This window comes from Cricetulus griseus, chromosome 3 (genome assembly GCF_003668045.3).
Source record: "Cricetulus griseus strain 17A/GY chromosome 3, alternate assembly CriGri-PICRH-1.0, whole genome shotgun sequence".
NCBI classification, from domain to species: domain Eukaryota; kingdom Metazoa; phylum Chordata; class Mammalia; order Rodentia; family Cricetidae; genus Cricetulus; species Cricetulus griseus.
In genome coordinates, this window is record NC_048596.1 from 206,946,796 (window position 1) to 206,961,497 (window position 14,702).

Consider the following 14,702-nt stretch of genomic DNA (forward strand, 5'->3'; position numbering starts at 1 on the left):
AAGTATCTGGTTGGGTGAAGGAGAAGGAATCACCTAAGCAAAGGTATATTTCCATTGGAGAAATCTAGGAAAATCTGGGGCCACCACCTTCCCCCACGACTCACACAATTCTACCTCAGGAATAGGGCCAGAGCTGAGAAGAAATGGAATACCTTTATTGGGAAGCTCCTTTGGGGGGGGGGGGGCATGTTGCCACATCCTTCAGGGAGACAACACCACACTGGACACCAGCTTCAGGTATAGCCTGACTTTCCAACAAGTCAGGCTATCTTTCTCCACACAGCTGTAGGTATCCAGGATACCTTCCCTTCATAGGTAAAGCCTGACTGACTTCCTGAAAAGTCAGGATACGATTCCCTCCAGAGTCTTTTCCAGGTACTCACCTCATGGAAGCAAATGTCTACACAGACTGTTGCCAGGAACTCACAGATTGGTTCAGAAGAAATCTGAATGTAACCAAGTCTCTCCACTTAAGCAGAGACCATCTAGGCAAGGTGCATGAAGAACCCCTCCCCCGCCCCAAGTCGGGAATCAGGAGCAAACAGTAATGTGCAATAGGACCTAAATGCCAAATATCAACCCGGGAGAGGGAGGTGTCCTGGGAATCAATCTTGGGGCTCACACGCACATTGTGAGCACTGTTCGAGAACTGCATGCATAGCTCTTGGAATTTTAACTCAGATTATGAAAGATCATTGAAACCCAACTACCAACATTTTAAGTAGCTATCTAGTAACAGGTATTTTAAATTTCCTACAAAACACAGAATTTTACCCTCAAGACTGTTTCCACACATTTCTGAAATAATTGCACAATAGAGTCAAAACATTTTTTATTACTTTTTAGTATCATTTTGTACACTTCTGTACAAATACAAGAATATAGCCATATTTACAGGTGTTGAAAAGAACTCTGGATATTTCAACCCAGCACCTAATTACAGTGGCTTGAAGCAGGAACTTCAAGACTCTGGTAGGCAGAGTAAATGGTCTTTCCTGCATTTCCCCTCTGAAGAATTCCCTCAGAACTAAGGTGTTTATAAACAAAACATGAAACAGGAAAAGCAATCTCACTTGCAAGTTTTCTAAGCCTCTCCTCTCTAAGATTATTTTACAAACAAGCATGAAACCAACATAAAGCTGTCCACTTAGGGACCTGTCCTCTTAAAAAACAAAACAAAACCAGCTTACTTTTTTTAAAAATTTGAGTGTGGAGTATTCTGTGTGCTTACAATCTTCTCTTTTATTTACAGCCCCAAGTTTTGAAACCAAGAACTAAATTGAAAATAAACAGATGCCAGTTCTCTTCAGGGCATGATTTTCTAACAGATTTATCACCACCCATGTGGTATCAGTAAGTTACAAAGTTTGAATACTTTTTAAATGGGCAGGAGAGAGACTAAGGTTTTCTAGAGCTACCCAGAGTTTCTATTTTTCCAATTCTTTAAACTAGGTCACATGTTCAAATTCATGATAACGAAACCTTGCTCTAACAGATATGACTTAGTCACCTCAGGAGGTTAGAAGCCAGACACACCCATGTGTATTAGAGTACAATGTTTTACTACAAAAATGCAAGTAGATGAAATTTCAAATTAAGAATTTTTCTAATATTTAACTACTTTCACTTAAGGCTGTAAATATCAAAACAAATAGGAAGAGCGACATTATAATAAACGGAGCACCAACAACAAAAATCACTTATGCAACTCACAAGTCAAGCTGTAGCTTACCACAAAATGGTCACCTCTTCCACTACAAATCCGTAGCCATTTGCCAAAAATGCACAGCCAGGTTTTAGTTTGACACAGTTATTTCAGGCTCCATTTATACATATAAGCACAGTTCAGCAGATGTAAAAAACTCCACAGGTATGAACATTTTGTCATAAACCGGACATGTCTCTTTTCTTAATGTTCAAAAAGTCCTTGTAAGTAACAAGAGGAAGTCAGCTTCAAGGGTAATGCAATCCTTCCTCTCCATCACACCATGTTCCAAAATACACTAATACCAGGTTTATCATTTGTTGTCTAAAGTTTCAATGTTACCTCAAGTAGCTTAAATATAATTAAATGAATATACTCAAAGCACAAAAGTAATTTTTAGAATTCAGAATCTCTGGAAGTCAAACATTGATTTCGGAGCAAAGCAAAAATCAGCCCTTGGTGATGGTACATCTGGAAGCACACATCTGCCCCACCAACGGCAACAAAACTCTTAAGTCAGATGTTTCAATTTTGAGAGTAAAAGACTTTTCTGCATACAAAAATTTGTGATTTGGTACAACATTGGCAGTGTCATGCTAAGGCCATGTGACTAATATTTTTTTTTAAGCAAAGGGGGGAAAAAAGGCAAGGTAATTTTATAGTAGCAATAGTTTCTTTTTTTATTTTAATATACTTTAGGAAACAATATACAAAGCTGAGTTTTCCCACCATTTCTGTGTAACAGCAGGTAACTCCAATTACACAAACTGAGCGTTTTGTGATGGCTAAGAAAAAGCAGTCAGCACCAGACTTGAACAGTTAGCTACAACACAAACATCCTTCAAAATGAAGTGTCATAACAGCAAGACAGGTAAACCAGGTTGAACAAATGACACCACTTGAAAGTGACTTCGTCATTCTTGTTGAATTTCACATTCATTAAATATCTTTTGCACAATTTATTAATATGCTTGAAACAAAATCTCCCTTTAAAGGAATTACTGTAATAAGATATAAATATTCAACAAGAATAGTTTTTGATAAAGAATCCCCATGTAGTTCAAATTCTAATATGCACTGACCGAAGGAAAAGAAAGTAACAAAGTTTATTTGTTTAAACATGTTTATTACAACAGATACAATTCACATCTGACTAGCTTTGCTTCCTCTTCCCCTCCCACAACCGCGTTCATTGGGCCACTTCCTCATGTTTGAGCAGTCAGTGTACTTTCAGCACACTTGCCCAGCAGTACTTTTAAGTCCATTCTTACAGGGTGCAAATGGATTTCAATAATTTATACAAACATGTGGGTTATGCTCAATCACTGCAACTTCCAGCTACTGTACACAGGAATGAGAAGGTTATAGAAAAGTGCCACAGCAACAGTGCCCTAAGAAAGGAGATGGGGCACCTTAAAAAATGGATAAAATCAGGCCAAGGACTTCAGAGGGAATGGAACATACAGGAAATGAAAACATCTCTTTGCAAAACAAATGGAGCAGCACTGCTCTTGATCAGGTGCAAGTGCGGAACAGTTGTCTCATGATATTTATACACTGCTCAAAATTGTATCCTTAAGACACAGATCGACTGGCGCTTGCACTGAATTTTTGAAAATGCAAGATTTCTGAATGATAAATTAACCCCCCAGATTTTTTCTTTTTTTAAAAAAAGCTAATTTTGCAGACAGGTTTCCATGTAAAAGGCTAGGTATTTAGCCACCTCAGCATTGATTAGTTTCGGATGTCTAAGCTCTGTTACACATGGCTTCCCATGGCTTCACTCTACAAAACATATTTACAACGTGAAGATACATCTACAAGAAATCTACATTTCAAGGGTTTTACAAATCAATCTTGTATCTTTCCCCTGAATTGACTCTCACAGACCCCTGTCCCCTTGTCATTTCATTTGCCCAGCTTAACGGTCCACAGTCTACTTAAATGCAGCTCAAAATGTTATGACTGGGCATATCCGGTAGGATACCATGTGCAATTATTCACATCTTCAAACCATGAAGGAATTCTGATTTTTTAGCTTTTCGAGTTCCTTAATTTGTTGTCTCAAAAACAGTATCCTGAAAAATAAAAGCACATATTAAGATCTGTATGTTACAAAAAAGCTATGAAAATATAAAATGAATACTAACACTGAATGATTAAAAAGTTTTAGCTTACAGTTAAGAGAACACATCATACATTAAAATATTGGAAAACTTCTGTTTCCTAGCATTTTTCATTGTTTACATCAAATACACAGATGATTTGAATGTGTTAAAAAGGTAGGTAGTTAACTATGAGATAAAGCCATATTCCATTTACTCTTGCTTATAATATTAAGACTAGAATTAAACAGAATCCAATAAACTAGGATAATTACTGCAGATGAAGATAAAACTTGTGCCAAATAAAATACCATTCCAAGGTTGCATATTTCAAGTTATACCTATACTACCTAATCTTATGTGAAATATCATATAAACCGAATAAGCACAGTGTAAAATACTAACATTGCAGAAACACTACAATTTGGCCAGACAATTTACTCTGACTTTACTTCCAAGGGACCTAAAAATATAAACAGATTTTAACTGAAGCAACTTAACCATGCAATCTATAGCTAACCTTAAATCAAGACGGACATTATAATTAAGCTGTCATCATCATCTCATTTTTAATGTGAGGGATCATGGTGAAGCACAGTTATAAAACCAAGGAGTACAGAGTTATAAACCTAAGAGGAAAACCCCAAATAAAAAGATTGAGTTAGCTGGGCATTGGTGGCCCACACCTTTAATCCCAGCACTCAGGAGGCAGAGGCAGGCAAGTCACTGTGAGATTGAGGCCAGCGTGGTCTACAGAGCGAGTTCCAGAACAACCTCCAAACCTATAGAGCTACAGAGAAATGCTGTCTCGAAAAAGATAGAGACAGACTATGAATTAATGGGAAGCCAAGGCACCATAGCACTCAGCAGGTAAGTTAACTTATAGGGAAGCACTTGCTGTGCAAAATGAGAATTTGAGTCTGTATTCCCCAAATGCAGATTAAAAGGCTAGGTGTTGACAGCAGGTCTCTGTGGTCACAGCATTGGAGATGCAGAGACAAGAGGATCTCTGGGTATTGCTGGCCAGACAGTCTCTAAAGTCTATGAGACCCTGCCTCAAAAACAAGGTGGCGCACAAATGAGAAGACACCAGATGTCAGCCCCTGGCATACACACACAGTTAAGACATTGTATTGGTTGTTGTGTGCTATCTAAACTATTACAACGTTTATTTCAAGTGTCTTGAGCCTCTCCTTTCATAAGGCAGGTCAGCTCCCAACCCCATGGCCAGGAAAAAGGAAAACAGTTAAAGAACAGCTAGTAGGTAGTCATTCTGAATGCAGGTGACTTATTGTTTAAACCATGGGAATGAAATGTCTGTGGAGCAATGGAAGGCAGAAGCTCATTCATGGCTTTTATAGTACTTTGCCTGAAGATCTCTCAATCAGAAACTTAACATTATCTGCTGCTTTATTCATTTTTTTTGCTTGTGATATGCATATTAAACTCACTCCTTAAAAACCCAAGTACAACTATTGCAGATTCCTCATAAGGAAGAACACACAAACACCAGTGAGAAACATACCTCTGCTCTCGCAAAGTTGCTTGAATTTCACATACTCGAACTAAAGATCTCAAATTTTTTAATTCAGTACATATTTCTGACATGTGAACACTCCCCATATTATGGGCTTCTTCACGCAATCTCGATGCCTATAGTTAAAGAAATTAAGCTCATGTAAAATATAAACATGCACAAAACAATGAACAAACTTAACACTAAAAGTACAGAATAAACACAAAACAATGAATAAACTTAACACTAAAAGTACAGAATAAAACCTGCCACACACATGAGCACAAAAGTTTCTTTAAGTGTTTTAGTTTTTCCTTCAGGGTTCTTAAAAAATAGTTTCAGTCAAGATTAGGTATGGTTTTAGACCGTATCTATCATCCTAGCATTCTATCAGAGGAAGTGGTAAGGTATTAAGTTCCAAGCTAGCTTTGCATTTACACAGTATATTTTAGATAAGGATCACATAGAAGCAAAATTAGAAGACTGGAGAAGAGCGAAGACAGAAAGGAGAGACATACCTGTTTCTCTGCATGGTCTGCAGGCCACCCTTGAACATGTTTTATAAGATTATCATTGAAGTGTGCTGCTAGCGTAGGTGTTAATGAACACGCAGGCCGAGCAGATGTATTCTGTGGTACAACTGTTGCATTTGATGCATTACTACTGGAAGTATGATTTGGACCAGGTGATGGACTTCTCTGGCTACTGCAAGAGAAAACAAAGTGAATGCATAGTGGGCTTCAAAGTAATTTCTAAATAATACTAGAAAAAAAATGTGTATTACTTTAAGAATGTCCAAATCTAACAAAAATTTTATCTTTTCAAATTATCAAATAGAACTGCTGATCCGAAATACATTAAGAGAATATAGTTTTTGCAACATTAGTTTTTATCAAATTTAAAACTGAAACTGCGAATGACAACAGTTGACCTTAAATATGACAGACGTAATGCAAAGGTTAAATTTTTCAGTCACAAATGTAAGGCACAGGCGAACGGTGGTGGCACATGCCTTTAATCCCAGCACTCGGGAGGCAGACATGGGCAGATCTCTGTGGGTTCAAGGCCAGCCTGGTCTACATAGTGAGTGCCAGGATAGGCTCCAAAGCCACAGAGAAACCCTGTCTCAAAACACCAAAAAGTAAGGTACATGTGAATACTAACTAAAGAGAGGTCTAATATAAAATAATTATTCATATAATATATATAAAATATTCTTGGGTGTAAGGGTGAAATAATATCAGGGAAAACACAGGTACTTCATTAGAGAACTCTATAGTGAGCACACTGATGAAATGAGACAAAATCAGCACACTAGCATTAGCTGTCTTCCTTTAAAACGGAATGGTTGGGGGCCAGGGCTTGGGGATTCACGGCGGTGAAAACCAAACTTGCAGTAGCCCAAGTTGATTTCCTACCTGCTTCAGCAAACTTGGTAAGCCAAAAAGATTTCAGTTATTTTCAAAAAGTAAACCTCCCAAAAGATGAAGAGTTTTCATCACTGAGGATGTATCTAAAATAATACTGCATCCTCTAAGAATATTTAAAGAACAATTTACCAAAACTCTGAACAATGGAAACATTATCAAAGTAGGCCAGCTCCCAAAGGTGATTGATTACCTCAAAGGATGTATAAATTTGTATGCATAAATTTTCATTTGAATGTATAAATTCTTAAATGTTAGTTTAGAAAACAACAATAAAAACCATTAGAAGCCAGGCGTTGGTGGCGCACGCCTTTAATCCCAGCACTCGGGAGGCAGAGGCAGAGGCAGAGGCAGGTGGATCAATGTGAGTTCGAGACCAGCCTGGTCTACAAGAGCTAGTTCCAGGATGGTTTCCAAAGCCACAGAGAAACCCTGTCTCGAAAAACCAAAAAAAAGCATTCGAAGCTGGGCAGTGGTGTTGTACACACACACCTTTACTGCCAGCAGAGGCAGGCAGATTTCTGTGAGTCAAAGGCCAGCCTGGCCTCAAAGAGAGTTCCAGGACAGCCAAGAATGTTATACAGAGAATCCCAACTCAAAAAACAAAAACAAAACAAAGCAAGCAAACAAACAGCTCAATTATTTTGTCAGTTCATAGCAAATAATAAAAATAGGGGGGAAATACGCTATTCAACAAATTTCATTTAAATTGTTATTGTAATGAACGTAAGAGAGCAAACACAATGCAATCCTATATAACAATATCAAAGGTGATCTGTATAAGAAAAGTTAAGATTTGAAGATACAAGGAAAGTGCAAAGGTAGGGGCTTTCATTTTTTACTTCATCAATATAGTGACAAACACGAAGCTATATTTGCATAAGCAAACATTTTAGTTCCCATCTAGTTAAATTCAAAGGAGTCACTTTCTTCAATTAATCCAGTCATAATCTTTGTACAGTCTTTGTAAACCATGTAACTGATTCAATAAAGCCATTCATGGATCTGTCAATAAATTCTTACACTGTACATGTTCTAACGTATACACCCTGCTCAAACCAACACAGGATGCCATATTAAAACAAACAGTCTCAACACACCAACTAACCTTAAGCGCTGAAGACTTCGAGGAGAGACAGGCTCGTGACCCTGCTGCTTGTCAGCAGTTACAGGCTGCGGTGTGGCCGATTGTGACACTGGTCCTTGCTTAACTACTGGAGTACTAACCTAAAATTTCAAAATTTGGTAAGACAGGCTTTTATCCAAACAGGAAAATACCAAGAAAATTAGATAAACAAAAAAATTCTAATACCAATGACATTCTAATACCATTAACAGAGTTTTGACAATTTTGTTTCATTTACATTGATAATGGCGATGTTTGTTTGGTTGCTAGTTATACATTTAACTACACAGCTAGTCAATAAGCTTTATATTAGCTGTTTTCACAAAGTCAAATTAAAGTTGCTTTATTTTGTGTATGTGTGCATTCCCATCCAGGTGAGAAATGGGTATTAGATTCCTTGGAGCTAGTTCTAGATGTCTGTGAGCCACTCAAACTGAGTGCTGGGATCCAAACTCCCATCTCTCTTCAGTAGTAACTCTTTTAACAACTTAGTCATCAGTCTGCCCCAAAATTAAATTCTAAACCATCTGTTTTATAAAATGACTTTTAGTAAAAATCACCAAAGCACATTAAAAGCACCAACAGGGAAAACTATTATTCAGTGGTTTTTTACACTATAGCACTTATTATTTCTAAAAAAAATATACATTATCACCGGAACACAGATAAGATTTCAAGTAACTATCGAATGTGTTTGCAAGTATGTGTGTGTATGAGATTATAAGTACGTACGTATGTATGTATGTATACTCAATTTGAGAAAACTTTAAAAGATGTTAACCTATAGATATAACAAGAGGCCCATGACTAAAAATGGTAGATAGCCTTAGTCATAACCCCTAAGTTCAACTGAACGATAGTAAATTAGGTGAAGAACTGAAGATGACTCCTTGTGTGTATACATTAGCCTGCACACATAAACATAAAAAAAGAAAAAGGCAGAGTGAGAACAACTGGCATTGACTTAAGAATTGTGGTTAAGATTCAAATATGTGATAGGGGCCAAAATTAGTATATCATTAGTAAAAATCCAATTATGCTCCAGTTATATTTTACAACTGTGTTCTAAGACATTTATGGAAGGTTTTTGTACCTAAACAGTCAGTGATGCTTAGAAAAATACTCTCTGTATTCAGAAGTACCTTTTTTAATTCTAACTCTACTAGAAATCGAGATTTTCATGAAAAATTTAATGTTACTAATTGAAGCAAACAGCATGTGATTCTGAGGCAAAATTTTAACAATGTCAATTCTTATGAGAAGGTGGTTTACTTTTAAAATGAAATTTTGGGAGAAAAAAAAATTCCACTCCCCCAAATCAACAATAACAACAACAACAAAAACAACAAAAACCCAAGGGTAGAAAAATTTGATAAAAGCTGGGCGTTGGTGGCTCACGCCTTTAATCCCAGCACTCGGGAGGCAGAGGCAGGCGGTTCGAGGCCAGCCTGGTGTCCAGAGTGAGTACCAGGATAGGCTCCAAAGCTACACAGAGAAACCCTGCCTCGAAAAAACAAAAACAAAAAAAGAAAAGAAAAGAAAAATTTGATAAATACTACAATTCTCCCATAGACCCTGCTTATCCAGAATTCCATGTCACAATCATCAAAATAATCAGGAATATATCACAATACATAAAAAAGGTCAGATTCAAGTCTGGAATCTAATATCACCCACCCACTAGTCATTCTTTCCACTGAATACCTCATTCTCAACGAGCATTTCCTGAAATGTAGATTCTAAATGTTACCTTTCTACAAGCCAGCCATTTCGTAATTCCTACAAAGGTGACATACCTTTGGCTGTGATGAAACAGGTGGAGTACTAATCAAAGGTTTGATAGGGACTGTGTTAGTTTGAGGTGTGCTTATTCTTGGAGACACATAGGATCTTGGGGATGAAGCATCAGACGTTAGAGACATTGGAGACTGATTAGATGGCTGGGCTGTGAAAGAATGAAACAATTATTTTCAAATCATTCCCAAACAACTTTTGTGTATATGTAATAAGATTTGCTGTGTCACTCTACACACTGCAAAGATACACAGGTGAACCTATCATAATCTGATGTCCTCACTGAAGGAACAAAGCCTATAACCATGAGATCAACTTCTCTTCCTTCTGATACTACAAAGCTAAGCATAACCGTATTCTCACACAGTAGCCTCCTCAGCATCCTTATTTCATTATTTATTCTCTTAGGCTCAGGAAGTGTCCATAGTCCCATGCCTCATGTGAATAGCCAAATGGACTTTTACCATTAAACTTCTATTCAACATGCTGTGTCTGCTTTGTTTGTGGATTTGTGACAGAGACCCTGGTGCTGCCGCATCTCCCCCGTTGCATACATTTGAGACACAAACTAACACAAAAGCAAAAGTGATTTTTGCATCCTCTAGTCAAAAACTGTCTATCAACAACCCAAAGCAAACTTCCCTGTCTTCAAGTATGTGATATTTCAGAAAAGACTGAATAAGTATTGTATAGTTGGCTTTCTGTTTTGAGTAGAAAACCTTATCAATAATTTATATTGATTAAAATATATGATGCGTTACAAATACACTAATACAGACAGAAAATATCTAAATATAAAATGAAGGAGATAAATATACCAATATACAAAAGCATACCAATGTTAAAAGTCAAAATCATTATAAGTAATATTTTCTCAAACTAAAAACAAACTTTCCCTTGATTTCAAAAGAACACAAAATGGAAAGACAACTTTATAAATAACCTAAAAGGAAGAAAGAATACCTTGTGTAGAGAGCTGGGCAGCTTGAGAAATCAGAGAGGTGATGTTAAAAGCAGATGGTCCAGCAGTAAGAAACTTGTGGATGATAGACTGCAGGGAAGCCTGTGTTACAGCTGCTGTAAGAACTTAAAACATTCAAAAATCCAATCAAAATAAAGAAGTTTGTCTGCCATTAGTAACAACCTGAAACTCATAGATAAGAAATAGCAATAGTAAAAAAGACAAACTGGTGTCATCACTGTCCAATCAAGCCCTGTATACCAATACTCATGTTTTCAAGGGGATTAAGAAACAAAAAACAAACAAACAAACAGCTGGGACTTAACGTGCACTTTTGATGGCTAAGATTCCTTTTACAAACTTTTATGATTTCAGACTGTTTATATAAAACATTTACCCACAAAACAAAAAAGAATTACACATATGAATAAAATACAAAGACCAAGGAGTTGGGAGTAACAAGAAAACCAGTTTGAGACTGCTCTAGCTTTTGGATGAATTTAAATCACTTAACACTACTGTTACAGAGAAAATGCATAAATAGAGACTAATTAAAATTTACATTTTATGACTTAACATTTGAATTTTAATAGTTTCACATTTAAACTAGTTGCATTTTTTCTCAGACTCCTACAAGATGATTCAAATACTTTAGAAACAGTGAAAAATCAGATTAAAATGAATGTGATTAAACAAACCAAAAACAGAAACGCTAATATGCACTAATAAAACCAAACACTAGCAGTTTTACCTAGAATCTACCTCTCTCATAGAATTTCTAAGATCTTTGTATTAAAAGACTTGAAAACTGTATACAAACATTACTAACTAAATCACACAACCAAGGGCATTAGGTATCAATTCTAAAGCATCAGAAAAGAAAAAAGTCAAGAATCCTCAAATTGAGAATTTTATTAATGATTCTGTATTATACAGATAATAATGTTCAAAAGCTGTTACTTTGACTACTTACCTTCATTTATTTTGGATATGTCCACATTAGAATTATTAAGCTGTAGCGTGGCTTGTAAAGCAGGAAGCAACTGTCTAAGAAGATTTGGGTCCTGAAGTAATGGAGGTATTGGTGATTGTGGAACAGGAGAAACAGGTACTGTTGAAGCAGATGTTGGAGGTGCAGATGTGGGGTTCATGCCAGAGGCTGAAGATGTGGAAGGAGTTGTGCAAGAATGTGATACTGATTTGTCTCCTGGAGCAGACTCTAAATAAAAGACATACAGGGCTCAAAATATTGTCAACATCAGAAGCTAAACCAACACCACAGTAATATCTTCCATGTGTTACACACTTAACACAAACTGTATTTGATCCTCAGGAAATAGGTAATTTTGCATCCCTATTTATCAGTGAGTATCTAGGACATGAAAGATTCTAGTTGCTTAAATTTTAAAAGCTGATAAATGATCTTCATGTATGATTTGAAAATCACACTGCTATATGGCTATACACCAAACACACATACAAAGAATTTGATGAAATATAACAAGGGTACAGGACTTATGTACCATATCAAATGAGGTCAAAAACACCTACATGGAGCACAGCAATAACCAACAGACAACAGCCTTAATAGATAGGTATTAGGTAGGCCATGTGCCAGTCATGACCAAAATGATCTCAAAACATAATGAATCATAAAGATGAGGAACAAGTTTTGTCATAATTAAGTTGTAAAATTTTACAGTGAACATTAATATTTCTGGACAAGCCTTTAAATAGCAAACATAAAGTCCCATTTCCTAGTATTTGAAAATAAAAGATGAATGCATATGAAAAGCTGTCATTTCCATATGCATATATTCATTACACCTCAACACAAAACACTAATAAAATGACCTTTATAGAATTTAACAAATTGGAAATATAAAGACTTTATTAATTCCTGTAGAAAGAGAACACAGCCAGCAAGACATCCCGAGCCAGACTAATAACTACCCAATTTAACTTGTGTGACTGGGCACATGAAACAGAAACAGTCCAAACTCCAGGCCAGCAAGGGTAACATTAGCAAGACCCTGTCTAATAGTAATAGCAAACCAGGATATGTTTAAAAGAGTTTCTAGCCGAGCGTTGGTGGCGCACACCTTTAATCCCAGCACTAGGGAGGCAGAGGCAGGCAGATCTCTGTGAGTTTGAGGCCAGCCTGGTCTCCAGAGCGAGTGCCAGGATAGGCTCCAAAGCTGTACAGAGAAACCCTGGGGGGGAGGGGGGAGAGTTTCTAAATAGACAGAAAAGGGTCAATTCAGAAAGACTAATCACACTGGCAAAAATTAAGCCTAACAAAACACTAGATGCTTACAATATATTAACAGAAGCATTTAATTAACAATTCTGAAGGAGACTAAATGCAGACACACTGAATATAATTCATGAAATCTAGAAAAGGTGAAGATAACTTCCTTCATGACTCACAACTGCTCTTAGATATATATGCCTTCACAGACAGTGAGACACACAGACACACCCCTGTAAATTTATGTGTGTTGAGTGTGCATGTATAACTAAGCACTATTCATTTTAGTTCAAACCTGGTAAGTAAGCTGGGCAGTGGGAGCTTACACCTTTAATCCTAGCACTTGAGAGTCAAAGGCAGGTAGATCTCCTGAGTTTGAGGCTACTCTGGTCTTCAGAATGAGTTCCAGGAAAGCCAGGGCTAAGAGAAAGTCTGTCTCAAAACCAACCAACGAATTCACCAACCAATCAATCAACTATGAACATTTGTTAAAGCATCACTTTCTCTATATACCCACTTAAAAATCATGTACATATTATGACTGACAAAGCTGTGCATATGAAGTTAAGAATCATGTGTAAGTCAAGAACCATTTGCACGAGAAATGCAGTTAATTCACATGATCTTATACATCTGTATTTTATTCTAGGAACTAAACAAGCAACTTTCGTGGCTCCAGAGAAATTGAAAATTACTATAAGCTTGCTGAGTATCAGTTTTTTCACAACAAACAACTTCATGGTCAAAGAACTAGGAATAATACATTTCTAATGTGTGTATTTCAAAGCTACTTGAAATATATTTCATAGACATGCTAATGACTTTATCAGCTCAGAAGTCCTTACAGAGTTTTTCAAACCCTGAGTTCAGCAGAGTCCATATCACTTCCAGAATTGCTAGATTGGGTTCATAGACAAAAGAAACATTATTGAAATGAAAATCTGTCACCTACTGTGGTTTAAGTCTCTTACACCTTATCCATATTTGTACTCATTTGTACAAATTATATTATGTAACATTTTTTAGATCCTGTCCCTCAAAAGCATTCTTTTACTTTCTTCAGAGAAAGAAATGTTTTATTTATTACTGCATGAGTTATTAAACCAGTACTTACATTCCTATGTCATTTACACACATTTCACTGCAGAGAATGCCACCTTGATAGGCAGGGTATATTAGTAAGGAACAAAAAGTTTTCAGTTTTGTGTTGATGCTGCTGTGTCTAATCAAGAGCTTTGAAATGTAAGAACTTACAAGTTCTGCAGTGTTGCCCTTTACACCAAATAAATGAAACTCAGGAAAAAATGACACTAGTACTTATCACCATAAAGAAATACAGTGGAGACTAAAGTGTAGTACACCAGTAGAGAACATCCTTAATCCCAGAAAGCAGAGGCAGGTAGATAATCTTGAGTTTGAGGGTAGGGTGATCGACAAACCAAATTCCAGGGGAACCAGTGACTGAGTAGCTCAAAAAAGAAATGGATGAAAAGGAAAAAGGTGCAAAACAAGAGCCAGGTGGTGGTGGTGACTCATACCTTTACTCCTAACATGCAGGAGGCAGAAGCAACCAAATCTCTGAGTTCAAGGCCAGCCTGGTTTATACAGCAAGTTACAAGATAAACCAACGCAACCACAGAAAAACCCTGTCTCCAAAACAAACAAGTTTGCTTCTGACTGCTAACACTTAACACACTGCTTATCATAATTGCTTAAATTATGTAATAATATATACTCTAATACAAAGTAGGGCATGCTCCACTCTTAAACTATATTTCCGTAAGAGAGGTGTTAACTCCCTTTCCTTTGTGCTTTTA

At 36.7% G+C, this 14,702-nt stretch overlaps 1 protein-coding gene across 7 annotated transcripts in view; it reads right to left on the reverse strand.

Moving 5' to 3' along the window:
* Positions 1–2,359: 2,359 nt before the first annotated feature.
* Wac (WW domain containing adaptor with coiled-coil) overlaps positions 2,360–14,702 on the reverse strand; it is a 62,126-nt gene continuing 49,783 nt past the window's right edge. For 6 of the 7 annotated variants that reach the window (XM_027405486.2, XM_027405487.2, XM_027405483.2 and 3 more), the window contains 7 exons: positions 11,608–11,853; positions 10,637–10,759; positions 9,676–9,824; positions 7,862–7,980; positions 5,845–6,031; positions 5,336–5,463; positions 2,360–3,783 (listed from right to left, as the gene is read on the reverse strand). In XM_027405486.2, coding sequence (XP_027261287.1) covers positions 3,714–3,783; positions 5,336–5,463; positions 5,845–6,031; positions 7,862–7,980; positions 9,676–9,824; positions 10,637–10,759; positions 11,608–11,853 — 1,022 coding nt within the window. In that variant the 3' untranslated portion in view covers positions 2,360–3,713. The remainder of the gene's footprint in view (positions 3,784–5,335; positions 5,464–5,844; positions 6,032–7,861; positions 7,981–9,675; positions 9,825–10,636; positions 10,760–11,607; positions 11,854–14,702) is intronic. The other variant, XM_027405484.2, reaches the window with a different exon arrangement.